Source organism: Crassostrea angulata, chromosome 9 (assembly GCF_025612915.1).
Source record: "Crassostrea angulata isolate pt1a10 chromosome 9, ASM2561291v2, whole genome shotgun sequence".
In the NCBI taxonomy this organism is placed as follows: Eukaryota; Metazoa; Mollusca; class Bivalvia; order Ostreida; family Ostreidae; genus Magallana; species Magallana angulata.
In genome coordinates, this window is record NC_069119.1 from 6561420 (window position 1) to 6577364 (window position 15945).

Genomic DNA, 15945 nt, shown 5'->3' on the forward strand with positions numbered 1-15945 from the left:
CATAATGTTAATCAAAATGGTCATTGTATTCAATTTACTTATTCTGAAATATTAAATGGATAATTATGTAATGTATGTATTTGATATATATAAAATAAAAAATAATCTGCAATCAAACATTAAAAGAATAATGATTTATTGAATAACTTGTCGTATATTACTGAAATAAAACAAAAATATTATATGTAGATACAATTTCTATACGAGTAATTATAAATGTCAACTACTATGCACAAACAGGTAAAAAAAATATAAGCTATAGAAGCAGACATATTCGTTCAGGATTAAATTTCGTTATTTTCATTGGGAGTATATATATCAACGAAATTAAACCTATGGTGAATTTTTAACCCAAGTATTAATGAATACAAAGAGATTACGATATGACGAAATTAAATACCAATGAAATTTTACTTGGTTTAAACACAACAAAAATTTGACCCAACGAAAATATGTTCTTCTACAGTATAGTTAACAATTATAACAAACAGCAATAAGAAGCCATACAAACGAATATTTTTATTTGTAAGAACTAGCGGTCAGTAAACCACATACAAGACAATGTTGTAGTTCCATGGACAAAAGTTGTAAACGACCAGAATCATCAACACTAACGTCATCCATAATATTTGAGAAAAAGGGTTTCATTCTTTGAGTGTTATGAGGTTATCAAATACGGTCAGGTTGATCAAATCCAATTAAGCCCCACGGTTGACTTGTGCTGGCATTCTTTGAGTCTTCTTTAGTAATAGAGTGCGCAAGTCAGAAGAATACATGTAAGCATCAATATTTGTTGTGGTTCAGAAAGTCTAGAAGAATACGAGAGTGATTCTGGTAATACAGTGGATTCTTCAGTATAATTAAGTTGGACAAATTGACCATCCATTCCACAGCTGTACTTGATCTTTGGGTCGTGTTCTGTGGTCATTTGAATTCCGTTGGCCAATCCTGAAATAATCCAATGTTAAATCCTACTTGGGTTTAATTTTGGAAGAGAGGTTGACGAGACAAAGAAAAAGAGAGATAGAAAGAAAGAGATAGCTTGTAATAAGGAAGAAAAGGGCAACGAAAGAAATAGCTCAGAGAACCCTTATAAAAATCATCAATAAAAAAGAGACCTTTGGCTGAAATGCAATTTGGTGTTGTTTTGTTCCATTGGCACTGCGATACGATGTTGTCTCCCTGTAAGATTTGCATACCACTTGATTGATTAAACGATCTGTTTTCACACGTGATTGTCACGTATGTGTTGTTATGGGTGGCTTTTGCTTTAAAATCGGCTTCTAAAATAATAGAAATAATTCAGCAGTGGTTGATTTTGTTTGAGTTAATAAGTACACGTATTTTATTGTGACTTTCAACATTTTAACAACTTCAAGGAACAGGATAAGTTGATAAATAATGAATTATAGAACACTTGTAAAAAGCATACTTTATTTCGTTTTGAGATAATTTTAAAACGAAACTCTAAGTTGAATTGCAATACGATACGTTGGAATTATTTTATCTATTTGTACATAAAACGATACGTTAAGACATATTACTTACTGCATGGCAAAAGAATTATCTTCCTACTATGTGTTGTTCCGTTGCGTAGTGTTGAATTCACAAACAATGCTTTTTCAGCATGTTCTTTGTTATGGTATTTCATATCAAACGTTAAAATCTTGGATGTTTGATTAAATTTATACTGAACAATTGGGACGGGTAAGCAATTAGGTTTCTTGTCAAAGGGAATCGAGCATGTAAGGATGATATTGTTTTGGTACAGAGATGGAATGTTGACATTGATTTCTTTAGTGGTTGCGTCTAGCAGAATATCGACATAGAAATTTGATCCATGACAAGCCTCTAGGGTTTCTGATACTATCGATGAATAGATTTCTAAAATAGTAAAAAAAATCAATATTAGTTTTAAGTTGTTGAGCAACTTTTCAATGTTTTCAAAGAAATGCATTTTTTAGAGAGACAGGCAGAAGAAATGAGAGAGAGAGAGAGAGAGAGAGAGAGAGAGAGAGAGAGAGAGAGAGAGAGAGAAGAAACTAGTTAAAGTTAAATTTAAATGTATTTGCGAAATAAATAGTATTGCGTTTATTTACATTTGAATCATTTTCAAAATCTGATGCACACGTTTTTGTTCAAATATATATCTGAGTAGACTTTACACGTAACAAATTTCGATAATTGTTCACTTCAAATATTTTTTGTGCAGTAAAACAAATGGTTTGCGACCGGTCTGATATCACTATCTTGTTTTTAATTCTTGCATACTTATGTATTTGCACGTGTAATGCAAGATCACCATTGTTGTAAATCACTATGAAACAAAGAAACTTGTATTAATACTTAAACTGTTGTAATGCTTTTTCATAGAGAGAAATTACCAGACACCATTTTATACAAACATTATTAAGGATGTTATACGTTTCTTTTCACGTCCATTCATTCATATGTCTGCAAATGTCTACGTAAAATTGTTGAAAATTAAAAAATAATTTAAGTAAAGTACGTAATTGCTATGAATTTCTCATCAGATTAATACTGATTAAACATTGATAATTAATCAACCATCGGGTTAAGGCGAACATATTCGAAGTGCTACGCTACTCTGAATAAAAACGTTTTTTCTTGAATTTTATACAGAATTTAAGATGGTATGGGAAATCTTCATGTTGTGACGTATATTATGAATTTTATGAATATTTTGTTCCCCAAAATTGTTACCTAACAGCGTGGTGCAGTGGGTTAGAGAGATCTCTACGAATCTGTTAGTTATGAGTTCGAATCCCGGTGGGGATTTTCAAAATTTTTATTTTTCCAAAAATTTCAAAACGTCGTTTTTGACTAAATATTGTAAAATTTGAAAATTCTAAACCGATGAAAGTTTAAATTATTCTGTACTTTAATCCACATTAATATCGATGGGTGCCCCATACCACCTTAAGAGAAAGAACAATACCATTTTCTGCCAGTATGACAAATACAGCGATGAGTTTTAACACAAACTGCATGCTTCAGCTTTGATCTGAAAATGGATGAAAATATTCATTAGCATATCAATATAACAGTATATTCGTTTCAATTTTTTAATCAGTGCCTTAAAGCAAAATAGTTCCTACACCTGCAGAGTGCATGTGTGTACATATTTATGGTAACATTTTATATCAAAATTCTTCACACATGTCTGAAAAGAGGATTTGTAATTTTAAGTGTCAAATGTCGATTATCATTTGATGAAAAGACTTTAAATTTTTTGATTGACACTTAAGAAGTTGTGAGAACTGGGAAATTAAATACTTTTGCTTTCATTTTCAGAGTGACGCATTTTGCCGAAAAAAGAATCTGACTTCACACTACAAATTTTTAACAGAAGAGAAAAAATTAAATGAGCTTTCATTTAAGGAGCCCTTCGATGTTGAATGAAAATTAGGACCAGAAATACAGTACAGGCAACGCGGATCCCGTATTGGCCGCGTTACCGTCACGGTATTTTTATCGTTCCCGCGATACACCATCGCGGTTTTTGATCGCGGTATGGATTGCGACCGTGATGACACCGCGACGGTGTGATTTACCGTTATTCCTGCTGCTGCTTGTTGTTGTTACTTTACCTGTACCGTATATTACAGGCAATGTGGGTCGCGTAAATCCACGTCAAATATGCAACTTCAGATTTAAGCATAACATTGTAAATAAATTGTGGTCCATATTATTATAAAATAAATAAATTATATTTATGAAATAAAATTTCATGAAATCGGAAACTACATTCGAATTACAACATAACATGATTTTTACGCTGTTAAATTTTGTGATGTGTAAATAAGAACACATATCTTTATATTTGACGTGCTTATTTCGGTTATTATTTCTATTAGTTGATAATCCTGTTTTTATAACAATCTTAAAATTAAATATTTTCATTAGATGAACTCGTATCAATGCAGAGCAATTTCATCTATTCATTTTATAAGTTGACACGCATAGCGCCGTAAACTGTCAAATACATGTGTATGTTTTAATTGAGAAATGAACAAATGTCGGGAATCAACTAACAAATCTATTTTTCCATTCAATAAACAATTATCATTCATATATAAAGTTGGTGCTGCGTTAAAGCACATGGAATCATAACGTGTTATCAGTATGCGTTTCCTGTGTATACATATAAAGTTTAAGTCACTATCATTTTCTGTGTATACATATACATGTATGAACCACAATGTTTACATTACCACCTATGGATAATACATTAGTGGACTATACCTATTTTTAAGATTGTCAAACCTCTGGCTATCTTAAAATTTCCAAAGCTCTGTTTGAATTAAACAAAGGTTCCCTTTGATCGGAAGAATGATAATCATGTCTTACCTTTTCCATAAGCCAAGCATTAATAATGTTTCCACAATCAAAGCAACTATGACTGATTTCTATTCATAATGCTAAATGGTTTAAAGACGAGAACTTTTATATATGGAGGACAAAAAAATGTCAAAATTCATATATCCATGAGAAATTTAATAAAATCTTTGTAATTAATGTAAATACAGTTGATTGACTGCTATCTGTAATAGTTAAAGTTTCTTAAAAAATTTATGTTGATTTTTGATGAACCATTATTAAATGCTCTTATATAATCTATATATGGCATGAGGTGATAACCAACAGTGTCAAATTCAAGAGTCCAAAGGAAAATTACAAAACAGGAGCAGAGCAAACACAGATCTTCAAAAATTAGAGGTAGAATCAGGTGTCATGGAGGAGTGGGCATCCTCTGCTGACCATTCACACCCGCCGTGTGCTCTTCGTCGTAATCGGGGAAACTACAGAAAGGAAAAAACCGGTTTATTCCCACGTAGCTAAAATTCTGAAATTCTTGTACCCACCTACCTAAAATTGTGATTTTCACACCTGAGTGAGCATTGAGTATAGTCTTTATTAGGTGTGAACTACCTGTATAAAATCACCTGTGATATATAGTTTCTTGTATATATTATTGATTTATATTGTATATATATGGATTTCAGTGTTATAAAAATCAAGATTTAATTTGTTTCAGTTTTTGAAAGGTTTAATATTTATAAATTGAATAAATAAAATAAATTTTAGAAAAAATAAAAAAAATAAAATAAATTTAATAGGCCTGGCAAAGATTGATTAAATAAGCAACACACCACAGAAATTGATGGCTTTACTAGATCATATGAAACTTCAATCAAACCAATGTTCGCTTTAATTGCCATAAAATTTAATTAAATGCTATACCATTAACTATCTTATATATGTACATTATATGTAGTTTATGTTGTGCTTTTCTAAGATGTAAAGGTTCCCAGCCCAGTCCATCATACACACATGATCTTTTTGAAGCATAAAACAAAATAAATTTTCATAAACAAGTTTCTGTCTCTGATAATATGTTTCAGTATTGTAATATATTCAGTCTCTTGCAAGCCTTTTCATGTATATTTGTTACAATAGTATTTGATAAGTCCAAGTTCAATCAACCTGAAAATGTATTCCTAAATGTACATGAGCATTTGAATTGATTTTTTAATATATATAATATATAATCACCACGATAGTCATATTGTATGCTGTACATGTAAGATGTGATGATTTCTCTGCTTTCTTGTAAAATGAACATTAATTGTTTTTCCACTATTAGAATCAACAGCCAAAAATTGGGACCATATAATTTTTATTTTTTCAAGATCCACAATAAGGGGCATAGAAGGGTAATAATGTCATTATCAACAATGGCAAACAGGGATATTGTATCATCAGCAAATAATCTAATGTTATTTAATATGCCATCAGCAATATCATTAATACATATCAAAAACAAAAAAGGTCAAGCACTGATACTGACCCTTGTGGTATCCCAGATTCATTTTCAATCTCAAAACCACTTTACGCAATGGTATAAAGAGACTATGTAATACATAAACATTTGAGATTATCTAAATAAATAAAAATTATTCCAGCATGTATAGTTTTATAAGTAGATGAAAAACCTTCTAAATTCACTCTATGTTCATTGTCTATTGGTAAGATAAGCTTCAATCCACCCAGGCTATTTGCACTAAAAAGTAAATTATAACCAACATGCTAGAACATTAAATATGTATATGATATTCAAAATAAGTTATAACTGCTAAACAGAGTCTGTTTTTGACAATGATTGTACATGTATTTAAAATAAACTTTCATGCAAGCATGTCTGTTTTCCTTCTCCTCAAAAGAATGAATGTTGAGTAATTTTACATACAATAAAATTTAGCCACTATCCATCATTAAAACAAACCCTTTTAATTATCAACATTTACTTCTATTACATGTATTTAATCTTTTTTAATTTTAAACAAAAATCTTAAAAAATGGCCTGTTAGTTTTATTTTTAAGGTCAATAATTGAACAGACTATAGTTCACCTGTAATAAATTTCCTTTGTTCTTTGAAACCCTAACCTGTGCACCATTCCCACTTAGCTAACATCAGTCACCCATAAAAAATTCAGAATTTTAGCTAAGTGGGAGGACACCAAAGAACCATATTCTTATAAATACCATAATGCATCAAAAGGGAACAGCATATAGTGTAACGGTTGCAGTGCATTTTACATCGAAACGATAATTTGTGACTAATAATGAAAACCATAAATATACAATGCAAAATGAAAAAAAAAATATATGTCTAAGTCAAAAATCAACCAGCACACCGCAGTAACAGTTTATGAAATAGAAACATTTAAAACATAATAAAAGAAAATATTGAGCACAACATTGATATAAACAGAATTTAATGGCACTCTATTTTTACAATGTACCATGGTGTCTGAAAAATCTTTTGGATTAATGTTATTGATTATAGAAATAGTTTTAAAAAGATCATTTAAAATTCATTTTAAGGCTAATTAAGACGAAAAAATAGAACATTACTGACAGACTGATGTTTTGATCAGACTAAGTTTGATGTTATTTCATGAGTAAGGGGTAACCACGAATCCTATTATAATATATTTTCCAAAATATGATTATTTAAGGAATAAAAATCATTTGAGTATAACGAGATGATCAAATACGGTTGGGAGTGATAAAATCTAATAGAGTCTTTAAAGCTGAACACCGCTCGTAAATAGGCACCGTCACACAGATACCTGGTATATAAACCCTTCGATTTCGTTACACCCGATTGCACACCTGAACCTCGTGGCCGACATGTAGTATTCCTTTCGTGGTCTTTAGATTTTATGCATTTTTTTCTTATCTTATGTTCATTTTCTGTTCGTAAATAATGCATTGACCAATTTATTTGATGTTAGTATTCTCCTGGCTTCAAAAAGTGCGTAAAATTTGATAGTTTCATCGCGACCGGGTAACACGGCGAGGCAAAATGTACGTCCACACAGGTGAGACCTCCACAGCTGAGTACTTTGAACTGTTTAGAGGTCTGTCCCTTATATAAGGGTTGTAGGGACAGCAGTGATTAAAGAGAAATATGGCGGACAATGCCTATTTACGAGCGGTGTTCAGCTTTAAGGCTTTATGAGATATTTGATCACTCTTGATTGTATTTATTTAATTACCTTATGATATTCAAAGAATGATCCTATAACTTATATTAAATTCGTGGACCATGATCTGAGTTGAACTCTGTATTTCAAAATCAATTCGTTTCTTACCGTAGTGTTATCTATGTCAAATACAACAGAAAAAAGTAAAATTTTTACATCAATGTTTTCCTCAGGTAGTTACGGTGTTTCATAGTTTTACAAAACCTAAATACCTTGCCCTTAGACGTGTTATCTAAACCCATCAATGATTCACGGAGCCAATGTCCCATTTACTTTAAAAAACTGGCATGAATTCGAAAAAAACCAAACATTGGGTCGTATTGGTTTCAATGGCTCTTTAACTGCCACTGGAATATATATATATATATATATATATATATATATATATATATATATATATATATATATATATATATATATATAGGTGGAGCTCCAACAAGGTGAATTTCTCTGTGCTTTATGTATATCTTTATCATTCACTATGGGCAGGTTTTAGTCAATTTGAGAGTTATTGCAATGTTTGTGCTTTTTATATGTAGATATATATGCAATGTGTATCGTCCTGATCCTATCAAATTGTCGTTTAACTGCATTCCACCTGTATCTAAAACGACCGTGTTGTGAGCGACCAGCGCGCTAGTTTCCCTTCGTCATCGAAAGCAAGATTTTTGTCTTGCCTAGATGGCCCAGTGGGTAGCGCGGTGGCCGCTCACTGCTAGGAGTATGGGTTTCAGAGGTCGTGAGTTCAAGCCCCGGCCGGGGCGGAGGTGGAGCTCCAACAAGGTGAATTTCTCTGTGTTTTCTATATATATATATATATATATATATATATATATAAAGAACTGGATAAAATCAACAACACTAGACATCTTTAAAGTGTCGGATCTAATATATAGATACTAAGCCGTAAACTGAATATATAAAGCACTAAAAATGGCTAACGACACGAACAATAGAAATTGTCAAATTTTCGGGACAACCAGTCCCTTCTTCAGGACCAAAAAATAAATTACATGAGTACAAAGAAAACAAAATCTAAAGCTACTCCTTTGGTCCTGAAGAAGGGACTGGTTGTCCCGTAAATTTGACAATTTATATATATATATATATATATATATATATATATATATATATAAAGCCTTGGTACAGCAAAAAATACTTACATAAATAAAACAGAATGCGACAGTCCAAATTAAATAAATTGTTTACTGTTAGCGCTTTCAGCCATGTCGGCTCTTCAGACAGTTACAGAACAGGCGCCCCGTCAGTGTATAAACACATCGAGGTGATCCGCTGGGTGAGACAGGTATACCGCGTTCCCGTCACGGTAAACTCATCATCTACCTGTCCCCGCCACGGTAAAAATATATCCCCGAATGACAAATAAATTGCATGTTTCTTTATATTTAATGACGATATTTAACCAGATTTTGACGGAGATTATAATCGAAATACTTGGAGTCTATTGTTTATTAGTCAACAGCTGTACAGCTCATAGACATATACAATTAATATACCCATGTTATAATACATATACTGGTCACTTGAAAAAGGCAAGTTTATACATGAAGTTTTCTGATTACAAAAGCGTTCTTAATATATTTACCTAAATTGCACAAATCCTTTACATTTTGTGTTGACAATAATAGAATTAATTTAAAGACAGAGGGTTTAATATAATAAAACTTCTTAAGGAATTTTTCTCTTAAGTTACAGTAATAGGGACATTTCAATACAAAATGATATTCATCTTCTATATCTAAAGTACATAGAGGACATAAAAGTCTTTGTAATGGAACATTGTTATATCTGCCAGTTTCGATGGTAAGACAATGGGATGATAATCTAAATTTACATATAAGTTTCTTATATTGTAAAGGAATTCTTTTTGTTAGATATGACTGCAAGGTAAAATGATCAACTAAATATCTATAGATTGTACATTTGGAAGAGGCATTTATGTCAGCTAGTAAAGACTGTTTAAAATTATCAAAAATACGTTGCTTAGCGATCGTTAAAATAATTTCTGGCTTTTCAAAAAATTGGTTTTCCCATGAGTTCATTAGCCCAATACTTGTTAACATATTCTTGATCTCTGCAGCCCAGTTTTTACATTTGTTTTTACCTAAAGTTTCATTATATATATTAACATAACATGAATTCAAAATGCAATTTCTTGATGAGAAAAAGTTTCATCCAGTATCTTAAAATACGTATTTTTCTGATACATTGCAGAGACATTCTGCCCAATTCACAATAAATAACTGCATTAGATGTGCCCCTTTTAACATTAAGAATGTTTTTGCAATAATTAAGATGAATTTTTTCTATATCTGGGGCAGAATGAAAGCCCCAGACTTCACAACCGTAGTAAGCAATGCTTCCTACATAAGTGTCAAAAAGGGCAAAAGCGTAGTAAAATTAAGACTCATATTACAACATTTCCTTTTCAGTGCAAAAAGCGCCTTCATACATTGTAATGACAATTGTTTCTGCGTAACATGAAATTTGCCATTGTAATTCAACAAAAGTCCTAGATAACAAGAACTGTTCACTACTTCAATTTGTTCACACATATAAAACCACACATCTTCTGTTCGCAAAATTCCCCCATTTCTAAAAACCATTATTTTTGTTTTGTTTACATTAACCGTTAACGACCATTTCTCTGTATAATTTTCTAAAGTATTCAACATTGACTGTAAGTCAGCAGCATACTGAGCAAAAATAACCATGTCGTCTGCGTACATCAGTAAAAATAGCATTGCTTAAAAATTCCATTTCGCAATCATTGACATAAAGGGAAAAAAGGAGAGGGGAAATTATTTCCCCTTGTAAAATACCAAGATTATTCACAAAAAAATCTGATAACTTACCATCTAATAAAACACAAGACTTAATATTATTATAAAGTGAACGTAAAATCTTCAGAGGTTTACCTCTGATTCCATACATTGAAATTTTATTCCACATTTTAACCCTATCCACTGTGTCAAAGGCACGCTTGAAATCTACGAAGCCGCAATACAATCTACATTTTTTCGAGAGATATTTGTTCACAATTGTTTGTAATGCAAAAATGGCATCAACAGTACTATGAAATGGTCTAAACCCGAACTGTGCGTCTGTAATAACTTCATTTCTCTCGACCCATGACATAAATCTCTTATTCAAAATTGAAGTAAAAAGTTTTGTCATACAACTAATTAAACTAATTCCTCTATAATTGGCAGGATCAGTTGTCCCATCCTTTTTATATATTGGTACAATGAGAGACTCACACAGTATATGTGGAAAATGACCTGTTGTAAACATAGCATTAAAAATTGTGTGTACAAAAGGTACCAAAATATCCTTGAATTCAATGAAATATTCATTAATTATACCATCCAGTCCATGACTTTTACCTGGTTTTAAAGTCTTTATAGCATCTTCAATTTCATTTAAAGAGTCTTTTTTACTATATTTTTTTTATTTCATAGCTATTAAATAAATTATAAAAGTATTTAATTTAATACTCGTGCAGCAATTGCAAATGAAATATTTTCGAATCCATTATCATATTTTAAGAAGGTCGTTAAATTAAAAACTATCATGAAATGATTTTAATTGCCAATAAAATTGTAATTGTGTACGCAGTGTGATTGTGTTTTCTTAACAATTAATTGTTCCGCCTACATTTGTATTGTTTGTTGTTGAAGTCAATGCGTGTCAACTTATGATGAGCAAGTGATTAAAAATTAGGGCTTCCTATAAAATTATCAACCCGGTATTTTTAGCACGTTCCGTTCATTTCTTACAAGGTCTTCTTCGTGTAAAGAACATTTTTTGTGAATTCACGTTTTAGTGAATATGTGTTGCGTTACTTTAGGTACGTGTATGGCTCGTCGTTTGTCATTGCGCGAAGATTCCCACTTTCTAGTGCGTTACGTTTGCGACGACAATCAGCCATGTGTTCTTCAAGACTCAGTCTGACTGAGAGAGTAAGGAGCCTTAGAGATACCCAGAGTCGCATAAAATTATGTAATCGAAAGATATTGTGGGTATCCCATGTCATGGTGTCGTGACGGTGTACCAGCTACCCGCCGTGACGGAGGTTAGCGTTCGCTCGCGACCGAGCCTCTCTCTCTCTCTCTCTCTCTCTCTCTCTCTCTCTCTCTCTCTCTTAGAAATGTTGTAAAACCGTGCTTATGTTCTTTCACATTTCAAAGAAATTAAGAACATGTTTTGAAAGTTTTGCATTTCATGCCGATAAAAAAAACCATTTAAACATTTCAGTAAATGTATTGATATCATTTTATGTGGGCATGTACATGTAATCTTATTGAATATAAAGCCATTACAAATATGTAAACCCGTTTCACGTTATCGTAACCTGACCCCCCCCCCCCCCACCGCTTTATGACTGTCGAAGTTAACTTTATTTGACTTATTTGACTTTAGTCCCAATTGTTTTACACAAAGGTGTGAAACCGTCGCACTGACAGGAAATCACTCTACGCTTGAACGCACAGAATACACAGGAATGAGGCAGGTAGATAATCTGTGTAACGATTGACCAAGAAGAATTCTACATGCATATCAAAAATTTTTACTAATAGTGATATCAAATAATTGATTCATTTTACTGCGTTCTTTAACCGCTAAACGTGTTGAAGATGTTCCTTCCCGCAAAAAACCTCCATTTTAAACTAAACGAGAGATAGAGAAAAAACACAACGAATTAAACTTTCCAAACACAGTATATCATGCATCACGAACATTGTAAAAAAAACTTAACTGTTAAAAATATTTCTTATTTTCTTGATTAAAAATAAAACTAATAGAACGAAACTTTATCATGGAGGAAACACGTGGTAAAGCTAGCGGGTAGATTTGATTGACAGCGCAGCACGTGGACTCAACTCTGAAATTGCATGATGGATTCAATCACAGTGTACCATATTCTTTTATGAATACTAATTTTATGAATATTTAGTATTGGATATTAGTATATTTCACATAAGTGTACGTTAAATTACGCCTAAACGTGTCTCTCTCTCTCTCTCTCTTATAAGGTGTTGTGCGATTAGACGAAGCCGTACGCGATATAGACTTTTTCTTTTGTCGTGAATAAGTGTGAAAACCCTCCCCTCAAGGGCATGTCGTTTTCTACCCTGAGTTTGTTAATCACTACATGTATACACAGAAAATGATCTTGACTTAAACTTTATATGTATACACAGGAAACGCATACTGATACACGTTATGATTCCATGTGCTTTAACGCAGCACCAACTTTATATATGAATGATAATTTTATTTTTGAATGGAAAAATAGATTTGTTAGTTGATTCCCAACATTTGTTTATTTCTCAATTTAAAACATACACAAGTCATGTATTGACAGTTTACGGCGCTATGCGCGTCAACTTATAAAATGAGAAGATGAAATTGCTCTGCATTGATACGAGTTCATCTTATGAAAATATTTAACTTTAAGATTGTTATAAAAACAGGATTATCAACTAATAGAAATAATAACTGAAATAAGCACGTCAAATACAAAGATATGTGTTTATATTTTCACATTACAAAATTTAACAGCGTAATAATCATGTTATGTTGTAATTCGAATGTAGTTTCCGATTTCATGAAATTCTATTTCATAAATATAATTTATTAATTTTATAATAATATGGACCACAATTTAATTACAATGCAGCTGTTATGCTTAAATCTGAAGTCGCATATTTGACGTGGATTTACGCGACCTGCATTGCCTGTAATATACAGTACAGTAACAACAACAAGCAGCAGCAGGAATAACGGTAAATCACACCGTCGCGGTGTCATCACGGTCGCAATCCATACCGCGATCAAAAACAGCGATGGTGTATTGCGGGAACGATAAAAATACCGTGACGGTAACGCGGGCCAATACGGGATCCGCGTTGCCTGTACTGTAAACCTGTATAACTGTCTGAAGAGCCGACATGGCTGAAAGCGCTAACAGTAAACAATATATATATATATATATATATATATATATATATATATATATATATATATATATATATATATATATATATATATATATATATATTTGTTATATTCAGTAGTATATTCTTACTATATATAGAGACTAATACATACCCTTTTCCATATCACATCCTGTATCAGCCCAAGACTACAATATCAGCCGGAGGGCCGAAGGCCTGAAGGATGATATTGGTCGAGGGCTGATACAGGTTGTGATATGGAAAAAGGGTATTTATTATTATATTTATTACATGATTAGTAATAAATTATGTAAAAAGGCATCAACTTGAACAAATTGAATTTAAATAATATTTCAAAGTAGTCTGTACATGTATTAAATAAAAATATGAGTTCTTGTTTTAACAAACATGAAGCTACAGAAAAGAATTTCTTCAGGTTTCTGCTTTAAAACATTTGCTAGCATTTGAAGTTTTCAACTGCACTTACAAATGTCGACTGTAACTGGAAATGTTTTATTTTTCGTCTGTAAACATGCAAAAAATGCCGAAGCGAAAAAAGGCAGAGGAGTTCCGCAAGGGGTGTGATACAGATCCGTATCAGTCCGGAGCCCGATACGGATTTTGTGATGTCATCTGTATCACATGTGCAAAAAACCTGTATTTATTATGTAATAAAACTCTATATAGACGAATAGTCAATAATTGTAATATTAGCTCATCCGAAAAATATTGACCGGTCAATATTTTTTTAATATTGACCGGCTAGGAATAATATCTAGAGAATATTCCCTCTATTTCAATTAATCGCTTTTGATTTGTTGATTCGTAAACGATGACGTAAATAACTCTTTGCGACTCCAAAACAAGGTGACGTCATAATAGACAGTCAGTCAAGGCAAGTAAACAACGAACGCGCAATGCGAGGGTTTGCTAATAACGGATAAAGATTTGCGAATTACTGTGAAGTAAAATCAGGTAGAACATCTGTATGTTAAATCTTACGGGCGGTGGAATATCACTAGTAAATGTTTGATGCTGAGGATATTTTGGAAATGAACTTTGCACAAAATTGAGTTCGTGAATTCTTTGTTGAGCTGAAAAAATTACAGCGATCTGTTTTCAATTACTTTCTTAAATTTTGGTTTGTTTCTTTATATAACAAAACAAATGTTGACTGAGCTTTCGGGCAACATTGATTATATTAGCCCCCTTGGGACGAAAATATTGCCCTCCGCTTCGCGTCGGGCAATATTTCGTCCCTCGGGGGCTAATATAATCAATGTCGCCCTCAACCCCAGTCAATATTTGTATAATATATAATGTGTTTATGAAGAGAATAAAGGAAATGCAATCAGTAAAACATGGACAATTTCCTTCTTTAAAGCATTTTCAAGTTATCTGTAATGTTTTGCGCAGTAAATTTATTTAAAATATAAATGGGTGGGGTTTTTTTGTTTCTTGTTTTACTTTTTTTTATAATTCAGAAACTTATGCATTACAATTGAGTTTTCAATATATTAACAAATCTATTAACAAAGTAGTAATGCTTTATTAACATGAAATATAATAAGCAAATGTCAATTTCAAAAATGTTACTTCTATAATTAGAGATGTATTTTTGTTTGGAAAATAGTTACTTGGTTTTGTTTGAATTTTTATGCACATTTTCGGGCTTTTCCGAAAATTTCGATTCATATATAGAACTCTACGATGCATTGTGTATGAGAAGTGGAAACATTTCTTTTGGTGGCAAAATACGTTAAGATTTAATTCTTCTAATTTTAGTAATATCTTATACAAACAAATGATATTGTTCATTTTAAAAAAAAGAATTTAAAAGAGTTTATGCAACAACCGGTTGATATTTAGATTAAATAGAATGCTCTTGATTCCTAAGACTACTGTTGTTACCGTAATAAGTGTGCTTACGTAATCAATGACTGCGAATTCATTTTTTTTTTCTTTGTTTATAGTGTCGAAAAACTAGCTTTTTGAACTCAGTCGTAAGAATATACAGCCTACAAAAATTATCTGGGCTATTTAAAATCTGAATATTTTCAGGTCTTCCAACAATCTGTTGGAATTTCCATGGGTATCATGATTGTCCATTGTTAGCTGATCTATTTTTGTTATCATATGAAGCAAAATGTATTCAAAAACTTGAAACGTGAAAAAAAATTTACTCGCTGAGACTTTCAACACCCAACATTCAGTTATATCGACACGACGTATTATCAATTAACAATTGTTATTTCCATACCTACGTCGACTCGATATATATCCCAGTGAACTTGAAATAAAAGATACCAAAGAGTCTGTGTCATCTGTTTCATATTTGGATATTTTACTGGACATGGACATTGATGGTTATTTAACAACGAAACTTTAT

General features: G+C 31.9%; 1 protein-coding gene across 8 annotated transcripts in view; it reads right to left on the reverse strand.

Annotated features, from left to right (window-relative positions):
• Positions 1 to 504: 504 nt before the first annotated feature.
• Positions 505 to 15945, reverse strand: part of LOC128162679 (uncharacterized) — a 36343-nt gene continuing 20902 nt past the window's right edge. For 4 of the 8 annotated variants that reach the window (XM_052825934.1, XM_052825933.1, XM_052825939.1 and 1 more), the window contains 4 exons: positions 2960 to 3025; positions 1549 to 1884; positions 1119 to 1283; positions 505 to 948 (listed from right to left, as the gene is read on the reverse strand). In XM_052825934.1, the coding sequence (XP_052681894.1) occupies positions 743 to 948; positions 1119 to 1283; positions 1549 to 1884; positions 2960 to 3011 (759 nt within the window). In that variant the 5' untranslated portion in view covers positions 3012 to 3025 and the 3' untranslated portion in view covers positions 505 to 742. Of the gene's footprint in view, positions 949 to 1118; positions 1284 to 1548; positions 1885 to 2959; positions 3026 to 4371; positions 4643 to 4699; positions 4824 to 8738; positions 8812 to 15945 lie in introns of those variants that run through there. The other 4 variants (XM_052825937.1, XM_052825936.1, XM_052825940.1 and 1 more) reach the window with 4 other exon arrangements.